Raw genomic sequence first — 26,327 nt, 5'->3', positions numbered from 1 at the left:
TGGCTCCCAGGGAGGCACCAGCTCTCTGAGCCTCACCTGTTGTTTCAGTAGCTCATTCTGCGTCACTAGCTCCTGCTTCCTCAGGTGGCTCCCAGACCCTTCTGGGCTCCCAAAACCGGGTGGTGGAGATGAAGAGGCCTGGATGCTGAGAGCCTCCTCCAGGGCCTGGGGTCAGGAGAGAAGAGACAGGATCAGCAGCAGGCCTCCCTGAAGTCAGACCACTCCCGGAGAGCCTCTTTCTGACAGGACAGTAACTATAATTGTCACCTCCACAACAGTGGTCCTTAACCAGCCCTACCCATCAACGCTCTACCTGGGCCACTGCACTGAAGCCTCATCATCATCCCATGGCTAGGACCTTATCCCCATTTTCCACATATGAAAATTGAGACCCAGAGACCCACTATGACTCGGTTGAGTGTCCTGTGTTGGTTTTTTTTGGTCAACTTGAAACAAGCCAGAGTCATCTGACAGGAAACCTCAACTGTAAAAATGCCCCCACGAAACTGACCTATAGGCAAGCCTTTGAGGCATTTTCTTGCTTAGTGATTGATATGGCTCATCTCACTGTGGGTGGTGCCACCCCTAGGTGGTAGTCCTGGAGTATATACTAAAGCAGGCTGAGCAAGCCAGGAGGAGCAAGTCTGTAAGTGGTGTTCCTTCGTGGTCTCTGCCTCAGCTCCTGCCTTCAGATTCCTGCCCTGCCCTCACTCAGTAACGGACTGGGACCTGGAAGTTATAGATGAAATAATCCCTTTCCTCCCAAGCTGCTCTGGGTCATGGTGGTTTATCACAGTGACAGAAACCCTAAGGGAGACAGCTAAGGAGTGAGCACAAGGCTGTCCACCCAGCCTGTCTGTGCCCTTAACCTGCAGGCTAACCTGAGGTCTTCAGTACAAAGACCTCTGAACAGGCCTGGCTCAACTTTTCATACCCAAGACCTAGAAAGAAGCCTAGCTTTTCAAGAGAAGCTGCACTGTCTGACGGCATCTTCAGGATTCTTAGCCCCAGCAACCTACCTTGTCTCAGTTATATGACCCTAGACTGCAATTTCTACTTGAATTTCTGTTTTACCAACCAACCGTGAAGACCAGACAAAGTTAGGGTGGGGAGTGGGGTGGTGGAGGAAAGCTGGGCATGAGGGTGCATGCCTTTACGCCCAGCACCTGGAAGCCAGAGGTGGGAGATCTCTGAGTTCAAAGCCAGCCTGGTCTACAGAGCGAGCTCCAGGACAGCCAGGGCTGCAGAGAATAGCCCTGACTCGAAAAACCAAAACCAACAAAGAAGGCAAAGTGCCCTCAGTCACACACACACACACCCTCTCACTATGTTCTCTCTCGTCCACAGAATGTCCCTAGACAGAAGGGACTCTCAGTGACAGGACTCTAACCCTGGCTTCAAGAAGAGTGTGTGTATATGTATGCATAAACAGGACACTCATCAGTAGGGTGAGGAAACAGCTGTTGCTACCCTAGGACCATAAAATGGGGCCACCAAAAAGAAACCAGGGGACAGTTTAGCTGAACAAGTGATGCTTACGCTTGGGTAGGCCAGACACCGTCAGGAGATAGTGGGCTCCTGAGAGGAAGCCGCCATGTACAAAGGCCACATGGGAGGGAGGAGTGGGCCACCCAGGGTATGTGGGGGCAGGGATGACAGGAATTGTGACTTTAACCCACTGAAAGGGTTCGCGTCTCCTGATTTATGGGTGCCAGCAGAAGGGTGGGTGGGCCTTGCAGCTGAGCTCACAGAAGCCTTCCCCCAAGGAGACATATCTTAGTGCCCACCTTATTGAGCCGCTGGATTTCCTTTTCCTGGTATTCGCGATGCCGGGTGAGTGGGCTCAGCTGATCCTGCAGGTACTTGACCTTCTGGCGCAACTCCTTGGCCTCTGCTGTCAGCTGTTCCTTGTCGGTCTGCGGGAGTAAAGGGTTGGTAAACAGGGACTCTCCAGGAGGCCTGAACTGCCTGACCCATGCCCTGGCTCTCCCTCCCTCTCAGGAACCATCTTTCTGCAGCAACCTGGGGAGAGGTTGGTGTCGTTGAGAGCCCATTTGTCCTGCTCTCAAGGAAGAGAAGCCTGGCAGAGTGAAAAAGGCCCCCAAGTCTGATGCTAGCTCCTCCACCATCTGGCAGAGACCCTGCCCCACATAGGCCCACTTAGTAAGCTAAGTCCTGGGGCTAACAGAACATTAACCAAAGTCACAAAGGGACCTCATGAGAGCTGTGAGTTCCAAAATTGGGTGTAAAATGTTGTTTGTGAAATCTCAGGAGTAAAGCCCCCATCTCCACCAGATTCACAAAGAATGAAGACAACCAGAGCCCTTTAAGGACCTCAGGTTTCGAAGAACAGAAGAGACTCAAAGACATAAATGGGACAGAGGGAGGCCTCTAGAGAAGCACACAGAGTAAAAGGTCACCACAGCTGAGGGTGGAAGCTTCCAGGCTTCTGCATCACACAGCCACAGCTGGAATGGTGTGTGCGTGTGTGTGTGTGCAGCCACAGCTGGAATGGCAGCAGGGCATCAGGCCCCTTTGCTCAATGAGAAACTCTGTGTGTGTTGACTCTCTGCAGACCAGACAGGGAGTTAGGGCAGAATTCAAGGCCCTCATTTCTAGTCCACTCACATCAAAGGAAGAGTTTCTTTACTTTTTACATCTTATTTATTGTCTATATGTGTGGGTTTGCCCGTGTGGAGGTCAGATGACAACTTGTGAGAGTCGGCAAGTGCTTCACTCGCTCGGCCATCTCTCTGACCTAGATATACTGCCCTGACTGGGAATCAAACCGGGCCATAGTGGTGAAAGCATCAAATGCTATTCACCAGGCCAGGAAGCGGATTATTTACTCTATTAGGGGCTGAGTTTCATGCTTGCTATGTAACTGTGAGCTACAGTTCCAACTCCTCAGCTTCTGACTTTTGTTATTTTTATATTCAAAACATGGCCTTACTAAATTGCCTAGGCAAGCTTTAAATCATTCTGTAGCCCAGGGAGGCTCTGAACTTTGGCAATCCTCCTGCCTCAGCCTTCCGAGAAACTGGCATTGCAGGCCTGCACCATGAGGCCAGCTAGGCAGAGTTTAAAACAGTGGTTGGGCTCAAAGTGGTGGCGAACACCTTTAATCCACACAATCTGGAGGCAGGGGCAGCCGGAACTCTGAGTACAAGTACAGTCTGAAGTACATAGTAAGTTTCAGGCCACCTTAGGCTACATAGCAAGAAGCCTGTTTCAAAAATAAATAAGAATTAAAACAGTGGATGGCAGTGCAGCATAAAGAGCAGGCACGGCTAGAAACAAACTGTATTGTCAGCAGACACATAATTTGAAAAAAGGTCTGGGAGCTGGAGACATGGCTTAGTGATTACAAGCACTTGTTCTTGCAGAGGACCTCAGTTCAATTCTTAGCACTCACATGGTGACTTCCAAACATCCGAAACTAATCCCACAGGCTCTGATGCCTTCTTCTGCCCACCATGGGATCAGGCACATAGGGGGTGCACATACATACATGAAGGCAAAAATAATATTATACATAAAATAAGTAAGTCTAAAAAAAATTTAACCATGGTTACCTTTCAAAGGACCAGGGTCTGGGGAGGGGGAGGGGAAGTCTTCCAGGAAAGTGTTTAGCTCATCTGTATTGTGTCATGTGGATCAAGGGACAGACTGAGGCGGGTCAGTGCTCATTCCTTTCTGTGTGACTTTTAGTCAATATTCCACAAATCAGTGGGTGAGTGATTTCTAGTCAGGGGTGGCTCAGGGCAGCCTGGACCGAGACATATGGGTAACAGCCTGGCTCCTGATGAAGGCTTTAGGACAAAGTGTGTCCTCAACCAGAGTTCTCATCTTCAAGGCCAGGCTTACCCTGGAAAGGCCCTGCCCTCCTTCAGAAGACAGGACAGAAGGTCAGATTCCAGGGATCTGTTTCCCGTGTAGACATGAGTGAGGAAGAGACCACAGAGCCAGGACATCTGGCTTGAGTGCCATGCTGGTGCACTCAGAAGAAAGGCACAGTGTCTCTGTCACCAATCCTCAAGGGAAAGGGTAGGCTCAGATAAGGCCCGGGTGCCACGTGCTGCTGGAGGGCCTCTGAAATGCAATCTGTGTTGAAAGTATCGCTTTAAAGCTAGGCAAGGCGGCCCACATGCAGCTCCCATGAAGAGAAAGAAGTGGCACTGTCACTAAACCCCCCGAGGGTCTGGGAGTCAGGTGGCCTTTCTTCTGGCAGCTGCTTCAGGACTCTGGAGGCTGTGGCTGTCACCAGCCACACATGGCAGAGCAGAGGCCATTTCTTCAGAATGCTGCTTCACAGCACAGCCCGGATCAGCCCCTTCTGCCCAGTCGCTGACCTCTGCCCTTTCTTTGTTGTAGAACTTAGCACACTTTCACTTATTATTAGCCTCTATCTGGTGGCTCAGCATCTCTTCTCCAGCCAGGGGAGAGCTGACTACTTCCCCTGAGTCTATCTGGGACAGTGCCTGGGCAGCCTGATAAGATGACTGGATAAACAAATTCCTTCTTTCTTAGGCCCTGCTCTACTCTCAACAGCACCTCACCCCACCAAGGCCTGCTTTTATCTGTTTTAGGAGACAGTAATTTGATTTTGACAATCTCATGTAGCCCAGGCTGGCCTCAAACTCACTATGCAGCCAAAGATGGCCCTGAACTTCTGTACTTCCTTCTGCATACTCCCATGCCTGGTTTATGTAGAATTAAGGATTGAATTCAGGGCATCATGCCAACTAGGCAAGTACTTTACCAACTGAGAGCCAGCACCATCCTGTGACAGGCCCGTGGTATATAGCTCAGGCGGGCCTGTAACTCTCTACTCTCTTGCCTCGGCCTCCCGAGTGCTGGGATTGCAGGTGTGAGCTTATCATGTCCCATTTTCATGTTTTCATATTATGTACTTCTTTGTATAGTTCCTTGGGATTTTAAGATTTATGGAGAGATGGCTTAGTGGTTAAGGGGACTGGCTATTCTTTCAGAGGACCTGGGTTTGATTCCCAGCACCCATATGGTGAGCTCATAATTGTCTGTAATCCCAGTTCCAAGAGATCTGATGCCCTCTTCCGGCCTCTGCAGGCACAGGGCACACATATGGTACATAGACATAAAAGTAGGCAAAACACCTACACACATAAAATAAAAGTAAATAAATCGTAAAAAAATTTCAATAGATCAAAAACCTTTACAAAATGCAAACAGGAAAAACTGAAAAACTATAGTTGTCCCGACTTCTCAATTTTAGAAAGAAAACAGGCCCTCCATAGGTCTCAGAGCACCTGACTCTTTCCCTGACTCACTGATCCCAGGGACTCTGGGAGGGGCCTGGAACCACAGAGCCTGCAGGCCTGGTCACACTTGCCTCTTCAACCTCGATCTTTGACTTGGCCAGGAGGAGTTTCCGGTCAAAGTCCCGCTGCTTCTGCTCACGCTCCGTCTCCAGCTCAGTCACCTGTTTCTGCAGGTCCACCAGCTTCTGGCGGAGCTCTGTGATCTGGAGGAGTGGCAGAGAAGGAGTGTGAGGGTGGGTGGGGGAGCATGCACCAGCTGTCCCTCCACACCCCCATCTGTCTGGATAAAAGCCTCTCATCCCTCCTCCTTGAGCCATCCTTGGCTCAGCTCCCAGGAACTCCATCACCTTCTGCTCATACTGCTGCTTCATGGACCGGAAGTGCTGGTCCCACTGCTTGTTCACTTCCAGCAGCTGTGGGCAAGCAGGTGCTGGGTTAAAAACACACAGAAGAGTGCCAGAAACCCACCCCAGGCCCCAGGTGCCCAGAGCATACTGGGGTGGGGGTTGGGGTGGTAAGAGCTGCAACATTGCTTCCTCCATCCCCCCACTGAGCAAAAGCTCCCTGCTGCTCCACCTTTATCGCCAGCTCCATTTCACCCTTGCTAGGAAAGCCACAGGGAACACTGAGACCAGGAAACAATCACTGTGAGGCACAAACATGACTTCAGAGGGCAATTTGAAAAGGATGTGACAATCTCAGGTTTTCACTGTCTTTAACACAAATTATTCCACTCTGACAATTTTAACTAATGGAAATACGAAAACCAAGGGCTGAGGTGAGACTCTAGGAGAGTGCCTGCACAAGGCCCTGAGTTCAATTCCTGGTACAGGAAGGAAAAAAGAAGGAAAGCAAAACACTTCAGCCAAGTGTGCAAACATACTTAAAGACTAACTAGCCAGACATGGTAGCCACACCTTTGACCCCAGCACTCAGGAAGCAGAGGTAAGAGATCTCTGTGAGTTTGAGGCTAGCCTGATCTACATAGCCAAGGGTACATAGAGAGACGTTATCTTAAAGCAAAACCAAAAATAAAATGATACTCTCCTCTGTGTGTGTATGTGCGTGCACGCCCACCCAAAGGTCAGCTTAGTGTAGGACATTGGTTAAATTACACTATAAGCAGGTAATGCACAGCCATTAAGAAAATAAGGACACTTAATACATTCTCTCAGCTTTAAGATAATGCTAATTATAATATAGACTCTTGACAGAGCAAGTACTCAGGGAAGAAAAACAACTCTGCATCACTAAGAAAATAAAATGACAGACATGAGATAGGATATTCCAATTTCAGATGTACCACCAAAAACAAAAGTACTAAAAAATGAAGCAATTGGCTTGTGCTGTAGATCTGAACAGATATTCTGAGATCAAGAGGGGCAGAAAGGAAGAGGCTGGGAAAGGACTCAGCTGTAAGGAGGGACCTAGAGAGAGAGGGACAGGCTACCGCCCTGGGCTGGAGGTGGGGAGGGGCTTGTGAGACAGAATGCTGAGGCCAAGAGCAGGGGAGCTTCCTTCACTGCTGGTCACTTCCACACTGCAGCATGTGTCTCCGATGCTGATACGGGCTTGATTGACCGTGACCTGCGGGCTACTCAGTTTACTTTAGCCATCCTATGCCCCCTCTTAACTTATATGTATACATGTGTGCCTTGTATGTGGGTTTGTACACATGAGTGTGGGTGCCCACAGAGACCAGAACAGGGGGTCAGACTCTCTGGAGGTAGAGTTACAGGCAGTTGTGAGCTGCCCTATGAGAGTCCTGGGAACTGAACCCAGGTCCTCTGCAAGAGCAGTATGCATTCCTACTATGGAGCCATCTCTCCAGCACCCTAAGCTCCCCGAACAATTTCAGGCTGCACCACAAATACAGTATCCTCAGTGATCGCTGTGGTGGATCAAGAGACCTTTCCCATGGGCAGACAGTCCAATGGTTTCCATTATAACTCTCTAAGATGACCTGGGACCAGTGGGAACCAGAAAGCCAAGTGGAGCCTTCATCCCTCTGGTCCCAAGAGGGCAGAACGGTGCTCACTGACCACCCCGTCCAGCCACCTACCTCCATGCGTTGCTGTTCCAGTATCTTCACCTTCTTCTCGGCTGTACCCAAGACCCCCACCTCAGGGACTTTACCTGCCATCACACTGGCCTGAGGAGAACAGAGAGAGCCTTCGCCACAGCCTCAGTTAAAGCTTCGCTCCCCGGCCCACCGCCCTTCTAGGGCTCCAGCCCTCTGTCTCTAATTGTCCTGCTCCTCCTACCCAGCAGCACCAGGAGAGCTGTCACAGCCATGACCTCCTTCTGGAAGCCCATAAGGCTGATGTGTCCCACGGCTGCCGGCCTCACCATCCCAACCCCAGCTCTTTTTATCTACAGCCATCTTCCTGGCTTCAGTTCTAGGTCTGAGGCACTGCTGGTCAGTCCCCATGACAACCCATTTTAAAGCTGTCAGGAGCCAGTGAGATGGCTCAGCGAGTGAAACTGACCTGAGTTCCAGCTCCAGAACCTACATGGTGGAAGGAGAAAACTGACTCCCACAAGCTGACCTCTGACCTCCACACACATACGCAGCCCCCAATACAGAGTAAACAAATGTAAAAGTTTTATGGAGGAATAGACATCGAGAGCCCAGATGCCTGTGCAGACATGTGCACATGGCATGCCACTTCTGAGACTCCTTCCAAATTCTACAATCACAATCTAATATAAACCCAAACCTATTCTGCAAAACAACTGGCAAGCATAACTCAAAAGTGTCAAGGTCATGAAAACAAGGAACAGCTGAGCAACGTCACAGGCATGAAGAGACTAAGGAGCTGTGACAACTGACGGCCATGTGGGATCTGGATTCGATTCTAGAACAAAGGAAGGACAGGAGTGAAGGATGTGTGGCATCTGAAGTGTTGGAAGGACAGTGTAATTCTTGCTTTGGTAACTGAGCCATAGTTATGTAAGATGGTTGGTAAGGTGGTTCTGTGGTAACATAAACTGGTCAGGGAAGCCAGAGGGAGTATGGGACCAGAACTCATTTCTGTATAAGTTTAAATTAGCTCAAAATAAAATATTTTGAAGTTAAACAACTAGTAAGTTTTGAGGTGACAAGCACAGACCAGGTGGAGTGCAGATGCAGTGACTCAGTGTGAGACAGACTACGGGGTCTGCACAAGCCCCGTTGACTAGAGCCCGCCCAGTGAGGCCCATCTGCCCTCAGTCATGCTGTCCCTATATCTATCACAGGCTGTGCAGAGTGAAAGCAGAGTTTGTGGGCCTCTAGTGCCCCCTACAGGTTATGCCCTGTAAACATACCACAACACCTAGAAAGGAAAAGGTGTATTTGGTATGGCGGTCTCTGAGAAAGGGCAGAGATGCCTGCCCCCAGGAAGCCCACTGTCTCCTGGAAGGTGTTGGGCTTCCTTACTTTGGCAGATAGAAGCACTCCTGTTTCCAAATCTACTGTTAAAAGCAACAGCTAAAGGCTAGGTGATGTGGCATGTATCTTTAATCCCAGAAGAGGCAAGAGCTCTGTGAGCTGGAGGCCAGGCTGGTCTATACAGTGAGTTCCAGACCAACCATGGCTACATAGTGTGATCATGCTTTAAAAAATGAAAAGGGGGGCACAGTGTTAGTAAGAGATGGGGGGTGGAGAGGCTTTGCTGTTTAGCTGGCCAAACCCTTGTTTGCTTGAGAGGTGATGGAAGAATCTTTATTACATGATGGCACATGACCTTTCCAAGACTCCGGCCAGAGATGTACATGGAAGAGGCATCCTTTCAGGCAGAAGCGCCTGAATGAGCTTATGGCTTTGCAAGTCCTGGGGAAAGTACATCTCTATCCAGTGATGAGCAGTGAGTGACCGAGATAATTACTACCTTACACAGTATAAAGTTAGCATTAGGTATTGTGTATGCTGCAAGAAGGGGAGATGTTCTGTTAGAGACTGGGTGAGAGGAGATGGGGGACTGGTGAAAGTGGAGCAAGGGACACTTGGGACTTGGCTGTGTGGCAAGGCTGGGTCTGGAGGTGGGAGGTCAGTGCTGTGGCATCCTCAGACCATAACAATGCTACCAGCATCTTCCTTTCCATGCAGAGGCTCCGAGGTACAATCTCACAAGCTTAACAAGAACCCCATAGGACCCTGCTCAGCCTGACATCTCAGTTCTGCCATGGGATGTCTGATATGCTACACTGACTTTTGGGAGGAGAGAGACAGGGAGACAGAGACAGAAAGAGAGAGACAGACACAGACACAGACACACACATAGACCTTGACAAAATGCATTAAGGTGCTAGTACCCAGAATGAGCAAAACACTGAACCCCAACCCCCATGAGCAGCAGTTGGATAATCCGAGCTAGCAAGCAAGAGAAACAGCCAGTGGAAGGGTCACAGAGCCACGTGACAGCCAATATTTCTGAGCATGTGTCTTAGGGGATAGGACATTCCACAGGGAATGAAGACAGAACAAAAGGCCAAGAAGTGGTCATACCACAGAAGCGGATGTTGAGCTAGGAAACACGGTTTATCAACTAGAAACTTCTGCCACTGGAACTGTGTGTAGGAAGAGGGGAGCTCACTCTGACTGAGGAGGTAAGCAGATCCTGGGTCTGAGAAGCATGGGATACGAGAACTTCCTGCCACGTACCTGCTGCTGTCCGGCTATGCCCTTCTTGCCAGCACCCTCTGTCTTTGGGGAGCTGGGCTGCGTACAGAGGCCCTCTTTGCAGCTGCTGTTCATCAACAGCTTCTTAAGCTCTATGTTTTCCTCCCTGGATAAGAGAGAAGTGGAGAAGTCACAATGCCAGCTCTGGGTTAGGGGCCTTCACAGCCAAGGGCCTACTGTCGCAGGCACTGCAGCAGTGTTCTGGGAAGTGTGATGAGACAGAAAGGGCATCCGAGAGCCCCTGAGGGCGTGCAGAGTTTCCTGTCTATGGGAAATGGGCACACACGACACCCTCAGGTCCTACTGCCTTGTTCTCATAAGAAAACTCTGTCCCTCTGGTTACAGCCAGGTGTCCGGGCTCAGCTGAAGCAGGTGGAGCTTGTGCAGTGCTAGGAGGTCCTGAGCGTTCATTAGCACCTGCCACTCCCCCTCGTCAACACAAAGGGCAGGCTCCTGCCTCAGAGCGGTGCTGGCAGAACCGTCTTCACCCTTGTCAGTGAATCTGTGTACACTGGTCACTGTTACTTTATCTGCTTTAAGGCTATCATCTGTTGAATACAGGTGATGCTCCAGGGGAGACCTCCTTTACAATTCACAGTGGGAGCAGTTGTCAAGCAAAGCTGAGTGTGGGTGCTCACACCTGTAATCCCAACGTTCAGGAGGCTGAAGCCGGACTGTGGAGTCTAAGACCAGCCTGAGCTACACACTGAGTTCCCTGCGCTATGGAACAACACTGTTCTGAACAAAACAAGCAGAAATGTAACTGAGAGTGAATCCCAAGCTCATGAGGGAGGTAGTGCGGGGTCTCAGGATACCTGAAACATGGGCACACTCCCTCAGCTTCCACTTAACTACAGGGATACCATGGCGGCAAATGGCTTTTCCCCAGGTCATTCAACAAGGACTTGAATTCCTGCCTTCTTACCCATAAGCCCTTGGGAGAAGGCTTTTGCCTTCTCACCCTGTCCTTGACATTATCCACATCCTCCACGAGTAATGGAGTATAGCTCTAAAGCCCCAACCACCGGGCCATCCAAATGTAAACCAAGGCTCAATGATGCAAAATGGCCTTGAGGCCACAGTGACCAAGAGGAAACACAGAGTAGCAAGTACTGGTTTTAATACAGAGTCACTCGTCCAGCAGATAACCCAGCACCGTTACCCAGAGCCACAGAGAGCAGGAACTGCTGCTAGTGAACGGCTAAGTCCTTGCAGTGAGACCCTTAGGAAGCCTGCCTCTCTCCAGGCCTGTCTTGCCTCACACAATGTGGGTTAGTCTGTACGATCTGAGGGCAAAGGCCCTTTGAGATCCAGCAATCACAAATTCCTGTTTCCCCAGGCCTCCTACATTGTGGTCACAGCAATCCTTGGTGATGGGCAGACCCTATGGTTCACCTAAGGCATACCAACTCAGTCTTGTCAAGGTCAGAGAGGCTGGAGTAAACACCCATGCTTTCCCACAGGCCTGAGTCCAGTGAGGGACTTCCAAAGATTCCAGAAAAATGGGAGCAGGGAATAATGACCACCAGGGGGCAGGACAGTCCTGAGCCAGATCCTACACTAATGTAAACAGTTTTCCCCAGGGGAGGACAGCTCTCAAAGCTGTAAACAAAACACAAGGGAAAAATCCCAGATGCCAAGGAGAAGGGCCAAGAGATCTGCTGTCAGAACAGAGCTCTAAGAAGTGGCCTCGTTCCAGGAACCAGTGAGTCACATTATCTATCCCTCCTGCCCTACTCCTCCTGTTCCAGTCTCAAGGTGGCCTGCACTTACCGCAGCCTCTCAGCAGCCTGATCCCGCTGTTCCAAGCCCTTGTCCAGCTTGGCCTTCAGGGCCTCATTCTCCTGGCGCAGCTGCTCACACAAGGTCTGTGGGATAGATTGGTAGACAGGTGGGGGTTAAGAGGGTGCATGTCCTGAGGCAGGCTGACACAAGGATCTGGAGCTGCAGCCAGCCCAGGCAGGACCAGATACTATATCCCTTTGATTGGCAGGACAGCTGGGAGCCAGGCCACTAGGCTTCTCTTCCATTGGAGCCAGCAGTGAGGATGCACTGGGGTCCTGGTCCTCACAGTGAAATTCCCTCTCTTCCCTGCATGGATCTCCCTGTCTAGACTGCTCATCCTTGGCAACACTCCCTGGCTTACTTGTCTGGTCTGTTTTTCGAACTAGGGTGAATCTTAAATTCACCAGAGCAATGGTGTGGAAAGAAATGAATTCCTACTACGCAGAATACAAGAGAAGTTGTGCCATGTCACCCGTGTCACCCAGGGAGACTTCAGAACTGCTGGCCTCCTTTCTGACCAGCATAAGACAGTCCTGGATGGATGGAAGGGCAACCTTGTACTGCAGGTGTTGGACACTGTGGGCTGGAGGTTGAGAAAACAGAAAGCTTGTTATTGGGTTCTTCAGTGCCCAGCAGAGGGCCCTGTGCCATATTTGATCTCAAAAAATATGTATGTCTTTTTCTTTTTTAGGCAAGGCCTCATCCTGTAACACGGCTGGGCCTGAAACTCACTACACCTCGGCACTGAACTCCCAGCAATCTTCTTGCCTCGGCCTCCTAAGTGCTGAGATTACAGGTGCAAGCCTGCAATGTTTGTTGAGTGAGCCAAGAAACAAATCAGAGAGAGAATGAGGAGGAACTGGATTCAGCTTCCTCCACCCAGAGGCCGAGAAACAGGGAGTTGCTGTGTCCCTGGGTGGGGACTCCGGGGAACAGAATGTACTGCTCCTGTCTCTGAGGGAAGGCCACAATGACACCTCATTTGTTACACTGCCATTTCAGGCCGCAGGGCTGTTCTTGGGGCCTCTAGGTAAATGCCCTGGGTACAAAGCAGGTGCTGGACAGGATCATCAGCAGTCAAAGTCACCACCCTCCGTCAGAGAGTCTACGAGCACACCTGTGAGCTTGTCCATTCTTTGTTTTAAAGATTGATTTGCTTTTTTAAAAAAATTATGTATATAGGTACTTTGCCTGCATGTATGCTGTGCACCGTATGTGCACAGTGCCCACAGAGGCCAGAAGAGGGCATCAGATCCCCTGGAACTGGAGCTAGAGATGTGAGTCGGATGCAACGTAGGTGCTGGTTACCAAACCAGGTCCACTGCAAGAGCAGCCACTGCTCTAAACTGCTAAGAATCTCTCCAACTTTGTTTTTCAGTTTTTGTTTTTGAGACAGGATCTAGCTAAGTAGCCTGGAATGACCTTGAACTTGAGATTCTCCTGCCTTGGCCCCTAGAGCTGGCATTATGGGTGTGAGCCTCCACACCTGGCTTGCTCAGTCATTCTTTCACCAATTGTGGATGACGTGCCAGGCACCGGGGTACCATGGTGCTGCCTTTGTGAAGACAACACTCAGCTGTGAGAACAGACTAAGCAAATCAACTATCTAAAAAGACAGACCTCTTGGTACTGTTAGAGCCAAGAAGGGAATAAACAGGAGACCGATGTAAGAGGCTGGTGGGTATCAGGGACCAGCACACATCCCCCATCTGAGTGCCAAAAGTTGATGCTCAGAATGATCTCAGCCCCCGTACGGTGTCAGGTTTTCTTTCACAGAGCTTAGCTTGGAAACCCCAAAGCCTTGGTGGCCTCTCAAAGAGGTTTCCTCACCCAGCCTAGACCCCAGGCCCTCCACCACACATTTCCATTGCTTCTCCAGTCTCCAATAAGAGGATAGCCCTTGCCATATAGCCAGCCAAGATCTCAGCTGCTCAAATACAGAGGGGAGATCCCCTCCTTTCATAGATGCCAACTGGCACAGAAGGTGGTGGGTCTACCCAGGAGAGGGGAGCCTTCAGGTGAGGGCTTTGCCCACAGGAAGGGGTGCTCAATCCCTGAGCAGGGCCTCCAGCAGCCTTATTTTTACCATCTTTGCAATGGTCACCAATTAACTGTAAGTGGACCACAGTTACATGAAAAGCCCTCCAAGTTAAGATGGCCTGTCCAATGTGGGTGAGCGGACACACTGCTCCTAGTGCTGGGTTCTAGACTGCACAAGGGCCTCCTTTGATGTACAAGTCCCAGGAGGGGGACACTGCTTAGCTCTTTCCTGATAGGACAGAGATTAGGGACTTGTCTAAGACCATTCAGTAATGAAGAACCAAGGGCAACATAACACCACAACCTGACCTGGCCAAGCAAAGGAATCTGACCCCTCCCCCCACCACACACAGAGGAAGCCTTTTGGAGCGATTTGAGGAAGGAGGTGAGGAGGGAAGGTGGGCTAAGGGTAAAAGATTTAAAATATGACAGATTAAAGCTGGGTGTGGTGGCTCACGTCTGGAATTCCCACACTTAAGTGGCTGAGGTAGGAGAATGCTGTGAGTCTGAGAACAGTCTGGACTAAGAGTGAGATTGCCAAACAAACAAACAAACAAACAAAAGGCAAGAAAAAAAAATAAGAATATAAGAATTGAGGTTTAAGATCACTCCATCATTTACCAGCTGGGTGACCTTGGGGTTTAAAAAAACAAACAGTTTTTGAGGGCTGTTTGCCTATCTGGGAAGGGGTTCTATGAACGGCTCTTACTGCAGGGGACAGAACATACAGAGAGTTTCAGTGACGGTAAAGCAAGCCACAGTGTGAGTTCAGGTGGCAGAGGCAAGCAGATCTCTAAATTTAAGGCTAGACTGTCAATTCTAGGCCAGCTGGGGATATACAGTAAGACCCTGTCTCAAAATAAAAACCAAACCAAAACAACAACAAAAAACCCCAAAAGAAACAAGAACAAAGCAGGCCATACCCAGCTGGCCAGGCCACGCCACGCCCCTCAGGGCTCCCATTATGAATCTGCAAGGCCCACCTCCTATTTCCTCATTTCCTTCTTTTTCCACACCTTCCCACAACTTCCTTACTGCAGCCACCAGTGTGAATAAGGGGCCCCAAGTAGGCCTAGAATCCAGCCCTCCAACGTCCCCATAGTTAACCTCTTACCCCCAAAGGGTGGGGGAAGGGGCACTGGCCTGCCTCACCTGCAGGATGGATGTGCGCTGCTCATTTTTATGCACCTTGGAGGCCAATCTGTTGAACTCGAGGGCCATACGGCCCAGGTGGGTGAAGAGCTGGCTGTGGTCAGGCTCCTCAGCACACACGCTCAGGGTGGTCTCCAGGCGCTGCAGGTGGAGCATGAGATTGCTGTCTTCTGGGAGTGGGGGCCCCAGCTCCTGTGGGAGCAAGGGGATGATCTTTACCAAGCCAATTCTCCCACTGCTTCCCCATTCCTCATGACTCAGTTTCCCCTGTGGCCTCTGCTTAGCCCAGGGAAATTTTCCAGTTGCACAGGTTCCTTATCTGGAGCTGACTCACAGGGCAGGACCTAGAACTTCCAGGCCACTTACTGGCCTAACAGCACCAGAGCCATCTTCCTCCTACGCTTTGAGTCTAACTGAGTGAGTGCCTGAGGGTAGTCGGTTTACCCTCCCCCAGGCTGGGCATTGTCTCAGCAGTGTATGGATATCACTTCCCTCCTTCATTGCACAGAGGGAGTCCCTAGCTGTACACACCCCATTTCCTGAGCTTACAGAGACTGCATGCGGTGGTGGGGGTGGGGGTCTCCCTGGGGGTGGATGAAATACCATCTGACCCTAAAAGTCACAGCTACAATATGCCAAAGAACCCCAACATAGTGCAGTATTTTAGGAGAGAGCAGCCCCGCAGAGCAGTTTATCAGTACGGCTCTCTGCACTCTCTCGAGAACATTCCTACTGAAGTCACTCCTCTGGTTATGCCCACATCAGGCATAACCATTTCCTTCTCGCTGTATCAGTCCTGGCCTCCCAACCTTCTCCTGCACAAGCCCCTGTGCCAGACCCACGGGTTTTATAGGCCTCATTTCTAAATATCCTGATCATCTACCCCAAATGCTCACACGCTTCAGCTCCTCCAGACCCCTCCTCACAAATACTTCAGACTCACACAACAGACCTCCTGCAACACTTCAGGGAATCAGAGAGCAGAGCCACAGGGACCTCGGGGTTCAGGCTGGGACAGTGAAGCACAGTGACAGAGAACTTGTTCACAACAACCCAGTCAGTCCGTGGCAGGGCCAGCCCTACAAACGGGGTTTTCTGACTGCAATGCAGGGCTCTGTGACTTGCTATTGAGCTCTGTGGCAACTGGACTGGATGCTCAACCCACTCCTTGTCAGCACCATGTTCTAAGAAAGGTGGTACCACTCTCTAATTCTTCATCCCTTCTCTACCACGTCTTCCCACAAAGGACCAAGGCTGCTCTCTGAAGGCTCATCAAGTGCTTCAGAACTCTTAAAATTTCTCCAACTAGCCCACAAGCTACCAGCAGGAGCTGGTGTATTTCTGACGTGGCACAGGCAAGACAGACTGACTTACACAGGGACTTTTACCTCAAGAGATAAGTTACTGGCCCATGGTCACGTGATGAAACCTTTCTGAACAAGGGAATCTTGCCTCCTCAGTGTGTCTGAGTCCTCAGGGACAGAACAGGACGAGAGACATAAGGTCCCAGGAGATAAAACACGGAGGTCCTGTCTCACATTCAGCACTGGCTAAATGCCCGTCTCTGTCTGTGGGTGAGCAGAAGCACACCAGTCACTCAAGCCCTCGGGACGCGAGGCAGCAGAGACCGCAGCATCAGTGAAGGTGAGGTCATGGCGCACTGGCAGAGTGGCGATTTAAGTAAGACTATGGTCTACAATGGGGCATGCCTGTCATCACAAGGACTTAGGGATGAGGCAAGAGGCTTGCACTGAGTTCTGGGCTACAGAGGGAGACCTTCTCTCTCTCACACACAAACAAAACAGAATAAAGCAAACATTAAATAAGAAGGAAGGGAGGGATGAGGAGGAGGTAGGAATGTAAGGTCTCTGACAAATCTTCCAGATCTGTCACAATAGCTCTCCAAGCAGTCTGGCATTTTAATAAAGAGCAGAAGGACTGCAGGGCTGGGGCACTGCACGGCAGGACTGGGGATATAAGCAGCCCCTGTGAAGCTGGAGGAGTGTGTGCACCCCACACGTGAACAGAAAGTTTAACCTCCAACCCACCAGCTCCTGGGAGGAGTCAAGGACCTGCACAAAAGGGTAAATTACTCCCCCAACCACCACAAGCACCAGGCGGACCCTTTCCACACCCCCAGGCTTAGAGCGTACAGCCCCAAAAGGCTGAGTCATCATAACTGATAGAAAGGTGATTGGCCCAGAGGCCAGCAGGGCTGGCAAATGGCCCAGGCTTTCACAACAGTGGGGTACTGTGTGCCCCAAGTCGGGGAAGTTACCAGCACGGGATTTGCATATGAGAACGAGAAGCATCCCATGCTCTAGCCCCTCTGTGTCCCCCATGTAACTCCAGGGGACCCAAGGGATCTGAGTGGCCCCAGCGCCTGTCATGCAGGGGGCAGGTGACAGAAAGGAAAGCGGAGGACGTGCTCAGGGGGGCTTGCCTGTGCTCACCATCATGTTCCTAGGAGGGCTGCCAGTTTGGGGTGGAGAATTCTGCTCCTCAGTGGGGACCACTTCAAAGTCAGAAGAGGTGCCCTGTGCAAAAAGGGAGTTAGGGGCTGCCCAAAAGAAATAACCTGCCCCAATGAAGAGCAGTGAGGGGACAGAAGGGCAAATATTTAGAGTTCCCAGAGACGACCAGTCACACACCATTCACATGAAATCACCCAAGACTCCACACAACTGCCATCACCCACCTTGTGATCTGAGGTCATACCCCTCCCCCCATGGCCATTACCTTATCTGTGAAAGCGATGTGGGGAGAGCTGACCTTGAACCACTATTATTTATATATTTGCTCACTGGTGTGTGTTTGTGTGAGCAGAGGGGGAGGGCGTGTGTGTGTGTACACGAGTGTGTATGTGTGTGTGTGTGTGTGTGCGCGCGTGCGCTGATGCCACAGCACATGTGTGGAGGTCAGAGAACAAGTTTGGGGAGTTGCTTCTTTCTTCCCTGTGGTTTCTGAAGATAGAACTGAGGTTTCTGAGCTCAGACTTGATAGGCAACCACCGCACTGGCTCAAGGATTCTACATTTTAAAATGTTTCATGAGCTTATTCTTCAGATCCACTCGTGGAGTGGCCGGGAGGTTCATATTCTCTTTGGACAGATGAGAAGACCAAGTCAGTTAACACACATGGCATGACTCTGCACAAGACTGATGGAGGAGTGTCTATGTGTTACTTTCATTATTAATAAAGAAAACTGCCTTGGCCCTTTAAGAGACAGAAAATTAGGTAGGCGGAGTAGACAGAACAGAATTGTGGGAAAAGGGGTAGCAGGCAGAGGGGAGAGATTCAGGGAGTCGCCATAGTGAGTCTCCATGCTTCTCCTCTCTGAGATGGACGCAGGTTAAGATCTCTCCTGGTAAGCCACACCTCGTGGTGCTACACGGATTACTAAATATGGGTTAAAGGAAGATGTGAGAATTAGCCAATAAGAGGCTGAAACTATGGGCCAGGCAGTGTTTTAAAAGAATACAGTTTCCGTGTAATTATTTTGGGTGTAAAGCTAGCCGGCGGCCAGGTGGCGGGACGCAGCCCCGCCGCTTCCTTCTACACAAGACAGCAGATCCTGCCAAAGCAACTAATCCATTTCCTAGGCTAAGTGTCTCTAGCTCACCCCTGGGTGACAGCAGCCATTACAGCCACCACTAAGGAAGGTCCAACACTGCCTGTGTGAACCCAGCCCCAGAGGTCTCCCGGAGAGAACCGACCTGAGAACACCCAGGATGGGTCGACAATGCAGAAAGCGTCTCAGGATGCACCCCAAACTGAGGTGGCGGCTAGCTAACCTTTTATTTTTTTCATACCGCTATCCATTCTAAGCAGACTTTACTGGTTGTTCAATCACAATGGGCCGATAGTCCATCTGAACCTGCATTTGGTTCCCTTAAACCTGATCACAGTCTGGGGAGATAGCTCAGTGGGTAGAGCCTTTGCTACACCAGCAGGAAGACCTATGCTTGGATTGCCCAGAACCCACGTAAAAAACATGGCTGGGCATCCATATACTGTAACCTCAGCAATGGATTGGACAGAGACTGGGGGATCACTGGAGCTTGCTGGCCAGCCGGCTATCTGAAAATGGCAAGCTCTAGGTTCACTGAAGAGACTTACGGGGGTAAGAAAGAGAGTAGTAAAACAGGACACCTGATGTCCTCCTCCTTTGTACGCACAAGCACACACTGGTGTACACTCCCCTCATGCATACAGTACTTACGTACACACACACACATACACACAAAACAAACACCAAAAACCCCACAAAACAAAATAAAAAAAACCCCAAAACCCTTTTGACCGGCAGAGATTATCCAGCTTCTCCTGTCCTGAGATGGTGTAAGACAGATGGGAGAAGCCAGCCCAGTTGGTCACCTAGTCACAGCCACCATGACCCCATCTGTGGTCTCAGCCCTGCTAGAGAAGACCTCCCCCAAACCCATATTCTCTGAGTTCCAGACATAACCTTGGAAAAGGCTTTTTTCTCTTCACCATCTGAAGGCTCCTCAAGGAACTGCCCTAGGACAACAAGCTAAACTTCTCCACCGAGCCTGCAGGCCATGGTTCCCGAGCCTCTTGGCAGTGTGTATGTCCCATTGGTGAGCACATTACATAGATCAGTAAATGAGAGAACTTCATCGTCGGATCAGGGCTTTCCCGGTTGTACTAACTGTAACTTTCATCTCAGAAGCTGCCCCTTCCCAGCGTTCTAGACTAACATGAGGTGGGAAGAGCTTCAGGCAGCCAGTCACAACTCCAAACACAACTTACATTGGATGGAGTCTTAGAGGCTGGTGCTGACTTCTCCATGGAGTTTTCGGTGGTGGTGGTCGTGGTAGCAGTAGGATGTACCTGGACCTGTGCATCCTGTCCTGGAAAATCAAGACTATGACTAAAGAAATCCAGCCCACAGTAATGGAAGATTTCTCACTGAGTTCTCTCTTGATCTGGAGAAAAGGGAGGCTGTCCCTTTAAGACAAGAAGTCTGGTGAAATGACTGGCCTGAGTAATGTGGACAGAGTCTGGGCAGAGACCCTCTTCCCAACCTTCTTAGGAAAACTCCAAAGTGCCCACGGTTTCCTGTTACCCTAGATCTACCTCGGATATGGACAGGATTTTCAGATAACCAAGCGTTTTCTTTTGGGTTTTGAGAGAGACTCATATAGCTTAGGCTGACTTCAAACTTGGTTTCATATAACTCAGTCTGGCCCCAAACACAGTATGCAGCTGAGGATGACTTCTTATCTTGTCACCAAACCCAGACTCCAGGATTACAGGTGTGCCAGCCACCATGCGGTTGATTCGGAGCAGCTGAAGATGGAGCGAACTCGGGGCTTCGCACAGGCTAGGTGAGCGCTCTACCCACTGAACTACAGCCCCACCCTCTGTGGTGTTCTCATGGCAGCTCTGTATTGCTCCTGTTTTAAAGAAAGACTTGGCCAGTCACTCTGTCAGCAACTGTAAAACCTGGATTCAAACGCAGCTCAACTTCCCTACTATTGGGGTCCCCTGCTGCGGAAGCCTTGTGAACATCTCCCCATTGCATTGGGAGTGGAGCTGGCACCAATCAGACACTGGGAATTAACAGCTGACTGGGCCAGTGAGGACCAGAATGCCCCTCTGACAACAGTGCCACAGGCGCTGGCACCCCCAGGTTAACAGGCAAGGCCAGATTCTTCTCTGGGCCTCAGGCTTCCTGATTATGAAACAGAAGTCGTGGGGGGGGGGGGGGAGGTGCAGAGAATGTCTAGCTCCTATGCCTAGGGGCTGGGCCTGCCACACAGCAGCTGTGGACTCAATAACCATGCTGATAAAGCCCTAAGGCTGTTTCTTTGGTGCCAGGGACCGCTGTGATGGATCACGAACAACGGGCATCAGGAGTGCTGAGTCACTAGGGTCATCTGAGGTCCCTTAGAGAGCTGACCTTCTATGGGTGCTGTGGCCAAAAGATATGCACGGGAAGATGGTATGTATGAGGAGGGGTAGGCCTTCTGGGGTTCAGGGCCTTGGCAGTCTAGGTTCCGAGAAGGCAGGGGTTCTGAATTTTTTTGGTACCTGTGAGCTCAGTCAGGGGATCAAAAGAGCCCAAGGAAGGTGCAGGTGGCGGTGGTGGCAGTTCATTGTCCTTGACCAGCTCCTCCGCCTTCTGTCGCAGCCTGGATGCTTCCATCTGCGACTCTTCCAGAAGTCCCCCTAGAGACAATGTGGAGAAGCACACAGATTTACCCAGCCTGGTGCATGGCTCTCCCCATTCCCATGTTAGACCTGGCCATGGACTGACTTCATTACCACCATGGCTATATGAGTTATAAGTCCAAGCTTATGCTGCCTCCCTCTCCAAAACAGGCCATCATAAGAATAGTCTGGCTGTGGGGCCTAAAGAAACCACCTACCTCTGGCCTCCTCCTCCTGTCTACCCCTCCCTCCACATCTGCCCACCCCCAGGCAGAAAGTGTGAGGTTCTTGAGGGACTGCCTACATTCTAGGCCTCAGCCTCCCTTCTGTAGGAGGAGAAAGGAAAACCCTCCCTACCCCCAACCACAGCTATCCCAAGTGGTTTCTGCCAAGCAGGGAAAAAGCACTTGGAAAGCCAGGGTGCTAGGCCCTCCACACCAAGCTTGAACACAAAGAAAGTGACTTCCAGACACAGTGCGAGGAGAGTGAGAGGAAATGAATGATGGCTCTGCTCCAAGGAGAAGCATGCTGTGCGGTGGTCAGGGGTGGGCAAGGATGGAGGGATGGGCTGGACAGTGGGGGTAGCTTGAGCAGAAGCTGGAGGAATAGAGCCAAGGGCTCTGCTGCACTGAGCTCTGGGCTAGCTCTGCTCCTGGCCTGGCATCCAAGCCCTAGGTTCTGGGGCTGCCCTGGTACACTGGCTCTCCTCATCTCTCACACTTCTCCAACAGGTTGAGACCGTTCTGGCTCCAGGTCCACAAACTGGGCCTGTGTTCCTCTCCTCATGCATGCTTCCCTCCTAGTCCCTCAAGGACACCCTCTGGGGTTGGAGAAGTCAGGGCTGGGAATGCTATTACCAGGCTACAGAGTGCACAAAGATGCCAGGGGCTAACACTGGGCCACAGGGACAGCAACGTGATGGGCAGAGGCACCTGCCAGCCTTTGTGAGAGGGGCTGGCATTGCAGGCTGCGGGAAGAGGGACAACAGGGGGAGGGCACGGTCTGCTTTACCTAACGTCTTTATCCCTTGTATTTGTCCCTTCAGCCGGGTATTCTCCAACACTAGGCGTTCAAAAGCTGCTGATGCCTCTCCCAGAGGCGTGCTGCCCCCTGGGTCGTAGATCCGGTAGGGTCCTCTCCCTTCCATGAGGGTAAGTCAACCCCTGCTGTGACGGCCACCTGGCTGTAGGGACAATGGCAGACATCAGAGGGCTGGCCAGGCCCTTAGGTCATCTTTTCTGGGGATGATGTTCTAGTCTGCCACAGCTCCAAAAAGGAGTCCCCATGATCCAGAACAGAACACCTCACGTCAGGCTGGCCTGACCCCAGCACTGCAGAGCACAGCAGTCCCCTTTGAGTGTAACTGGAGCAGCATCCGTTCCTTTCAGCAGGTGCACCACACTGTGGCTCATTTGCAATGGTAGTAAAATTAAGTGTTGGGTGAGACAGAGAATCTGGCAAGGAGTCAGGAGAGGCCTGAGGGCCTGTCCGCTTGGCCCCTCCCAATATCTACCACATACCAGCAATAAACACCCAAAATATACAGCACTCAAATAAATGGCTTAGTCACAAACTCACTATGGGGATGGGGGAGCCCCTCTTCCTCTCCTAGAGGGGAAACCCAAGTCCTAAACAATGATCTCTAAGTTAAGGAAAAGATCCTGGCTAGGTTCTAACACACTGTCAACTTTTTTCTTGGTCTTCAGCCCTGACTACTCTGTCCCATTCAGTTCCAAGCAGAAGACTTTCCCATCAGACCACTGGGTAGCACATTTCCTGCTGTAAGCTGTTGTTGTATATCTGCTTTATTTCATTTAAAAACACTCTGTAATTACTGTAGACTCCTGTGGCTTAGCAAAGCAGCCTTCATTCATTCATGCCCACATTCATTCAAACGACTTCTGGGAGGTGCCAGGTAGTAGTCTGAGTGTAGGGTACTGGTCTGGGTGCTGGTTACCAGTCTGGGGTACTGGGCAATACAAAAGACTTCCATGGGGAATGGAGACTCAGGATCTAGGGTACTGAACCACTCTTTTGACCGTCACAGTGTCCACTGAAGACAAGCCTGCAGCAGGGTTAGTGACAGTGACTTCATCATCATTCAGTAACTGCATGTCTGTCTCTGATGTATTCTGCCAGGGACCCAGCAATCCTCATTTTATAAAGCGACAACGAAGACCACTGAGCCTAACGCCTCTGGCAGAGGGCAAGGCTAGTGTGTGGGCATCAGATGCAGAGCTTTGCCTGGAAGGGCCATAGCTCCTACTCCGGCTAGATACACAACGTGGGGACCCACAGCTCCTTTAACACACACGGGCCACCAAATAGTCTCTAGCTCAGTGGTTCTCAACCTTCCTAATGCTATGACCCTTTAATACAGTTCCTCATGCGTTAGTGAACCCCAACCATAAAATTATTTGTGTTGCTACTTCATAACTGTAATTTTGCTACTGTTATGAATCGTAATGTAAATATCTGTGTTTTCAGATGATCTTAGGCGACCCCTGTGAAAGGGTCATTCAACCCCCCCTCCCCAGGTCATGACTCACAGAGAAGCCTGTTCTAGCTGTTTCCTTCAGCATAAGAACCATCAGCCGTCTTATGCTGGGGATGGAGCAGGGCCTTGTACACCGGACTCCACTAACACAGCCATTCCCACAGCCTCATAAGCGTCAGCCCCCTTTACCAGGTGTAACTGTAGAACACACTGGGCCAGAAGAAAAAAAATAACGAAGCTGGACAAGCACCCCACCCCCACCCCAAGGCTGACAAACACCAGCTGAACACCCACTGCAGAGGTACCCACTCCCTGCTGGGCCCTGTGAGGCAAAGGACAGCTGCCCACACACCCGCACTGCTAGCTAGGAGGGACTTTTTTTAACCTGAAAGGTCAGCACGCACTGCGGAATGGCAAACACTGAGGTGCTCTTGAGCAAAAGGAGACGGTGTGGGTGAAGACTAGGTAGACAGCTGGGCGCTCAGACCACCGGCCCTCATGAGGGTCCTCCTTTGCTCACCTATGCTTGTCACCACGTGACTGTACCGGCTGGAGCCAGCACCTGTCCACTAGCCTAACACCTTCCCGGGCAGAAACAGGCTTAACGTATCTCTGTATTCCTGTCACCAGCACAGGAAGGGGGGGGTCATCCTAAAGGGAGGAACAGAGTTCACAAAAAATAGGGAAACTGAGGCTGGGGCCACCCTGAGTGGTAAGTAGCTCCAGGTGGCCTGGGTTCCCACTCTCATTCCCCAGGGTCCACAGTAGACTCGGAGTCACTGTTATGGGGCAGTTTGGTCACTTTCTTCTCTGTGTGGCTTTCTCAGTAGATAGAAGCTCCACAGAGGCAGAGCCCAAGGACAGGGCTTCTTCAGAAAGCAGTGAATGCACAGGCCCAACACATACCACCCACTTCAAGGCTCAGAGCCTGAAATTTGGAATTTACCCCACCTCCCAAGGGGCCATGTTTAAAACAGCCAGCCAACCCAGCCAGCCACCATCACTGTGAGCGGTGGCAAGGTGCCAGCCCAACACTTCTAGAATCAAAACTGGAATCACCACCACTGTCTCCCAGAGATGCCCAGACAAGGCCAGGTGGCAGGTATATAGGTATATGGGGGCTGACAAGCGAGGGGTTCATAGGAAACATGACCAGAGTGGACAGGGAATGACCCCACCATGGCCTTTGGGGAAGACAGAGCTGGGGCAGGAGTCAGGCTCCCTGCAAGGTAGCAGACTGAGGAGAAACCCCAGAAAGGAGTGGCCTGAGAGATGCCAGGAGGAAAGTGGTGAGGGTTGAGTGGCTTCCAGCCAAGCTCTGGCCTAGTGGCTAGGGCACAGCAATGGCCACTGATGGCGTACAAGGATCAAGGGACTTCCAAGGACTCTCCAGGAGGGCTCTCCCAATACAACAAAGCCAATCTCACTCCCAGGCAGAAGACACTCATAGGGAACTAACTGCCAGAGACTGAGAAGCTGATCAAGAGAGGATGGTATGGTTCTAAGACACCAGAGCAGGGGACAGACAGGAAGATCAGAGCCTGCCTTCATGAGATTCTCCCTCTGGGTCCATTCAGGACCTGGTGCAAGGGGGCCAAGGCCACACAAAGGCCCATTTCCTTGCGGGTCTGGCTGCAGACTATTAACCAGGGCCCAGGATGAGGCTGTACTGACCACCTATACAGATGCCACTATTCAGCAAGGGTCCTTCCTGCAGGAGGAACACCAACACCTTGTCCAAATCAGAGACAGACACTAATAAAGAGGCAGCCAATTCAGACCTTCTTAGGTAAGCCCTGGGCTGGTGAGTGGCTCCCCATGACACCCCCCCACCAACTAGATCTGGGATTTCATGACAGAACTAGAAAGGCCTGGTTTGAGGACAGAAAAGAGCATGGTGGTGACGCGAAGTTGTAACATGGGATGCTCTGTGCCTGAGGAGCAGTTAGGGGTATACATGGGGCAGCAGAGTGGGCCCCCACTCCTGACCCACCTCTGAAAGGGAGGGTTGGGAGGGGAGAGTCCCACTAAATTCACATTCAGCTCCTGACTGTCTCAGAGTGCCTTGCCACCGCCATGCTCTCATGGCTGAGGAAGTGGGAGCAGGCACCAGGAAGGATGGGGTACTGAGCCACAGGGAAGGGCTCCATGACCCCCAAAGTCATGCTAATTTGCATAGCCACTGACATTTACAACGTTCTAAGTCTCAGGCATTCTTCTTTCACTTGACTGTCCCAACAGTCCTGGGAAGAAGGCAAGATCTTGAGAGACAAGATCACCAAGCTCAGCTTGGGGACTTAAGTCCCACTAGTGTCTCTGGTTTCTGGCTGTATCGGGGACAGCTACACCCTACAGCCCTGGAGGCAGTGAAGGCCTCCTGGCACCAAGGGAATGGCTCCAGCACTTCACATCATGGTGGCAAAGGTCTATGTCGTCAGCAGAGGCAGAGCTGTGAGATATGCCTGCAGATGTGGCCAGAACACAGGGACAAGGGAAACTCAGAAAAAACAACAAAAAACCCTGCCTGTCCCCTCCTCTGTCCCCTCCTTGGCCTCTTATCCCCCTTATGCGGGCGGGGGGTGGGGGGCGGGACACGTGGATGAGACAGACAGAAAGTTGCCTGACTAGAAAGCTGAGTGCTGTTCTAATGGCCAAAGGATGAGAGGGACGCAAGCCTACAGAGCAAGAGCAGGGCAGAGAGCAGAGGAGATGG

At 51.1% G+C, this 26,327-nt stretch overlaps 1 protein-coding gene across 10 annotated transcripts in view; it reads right to left on the bottom strand.

The window, feature by feature from the left end:
* Tnip1 (TNFAIP3 interacting protein 1) overlaps positions 1–26,327 on the bottom strand; it is a 50,093-nt gene that overhangs the window by 7,242 nt on the left and 16,524 nt on the right. For 8 of the 10 annotated variants that reach the window (XM_038327458.1, XM_038327459.2, XM_038327460.2 and 5 more), the window contains exons 2-13: positions 22,129–22,300; positions 20,998–21,135; positions 19,714–19,814; positions 17,394–17,477; positions 14,941–15,132; positions 11,737–11,831; positions 9,946–10,069; positions 7,363–7,452; positions 5,648–5,713; positions 5,372–5,503; positions 1,788–1,916; positions 37–165 (exon numbers count right to left, since the gene is read on the bottom strand). In XM_038327458.1, coding sequence (XP_038183386.1) covers positions 37–165; positions 1,788–1,916; positions 5,372–5,503; positions 5,648–5,713; positions 7,363–7,452; positions 9,946–10,069; positions 11,737–11,831; positions 14,941–15,132; positions 17,394–17,477; positions 19,714–19,814; positions 20,998–21,135; positions 22,129–22,264 — 1,416 coding nt within the window. In that variant the 5' untranslated portion in view covers positions 22,265–22,300. The remainder of the gene's footprint in view (positions 1–36; positions 166–1,787; positions 1,917–5,371; positions 5,504–5,647; positions 5,714–7,362; positions 7,453–9,945; positions 10,070–11,736; positions 11,832–14,940; positions 15,133–17,393; positions 17,478–19,713; positions 19,815–20,997; positions 21,136–22,128; positions 22,301–26,327) is intronic. The other 2 variants (XM_038327463.1, XM_038327462.1) reach the window with 2 other exon arrangements.

Source organism: Arvicola amphibius, chromosome 4 (assembly GCF_903992535.2).
Source record: "Arvicola amphibius chromosome 4, mArvAmp1.2, whole genome shotgun sequence".
NCBI lineage: Eukaryota > Metazoa > Chordata > Mammalia > Rodentia > Cricetidae > Arvicola > Arvicola amphibius.
This window is presented reverse-complemented; position numbering and strand designations above follow the sequence as displayed.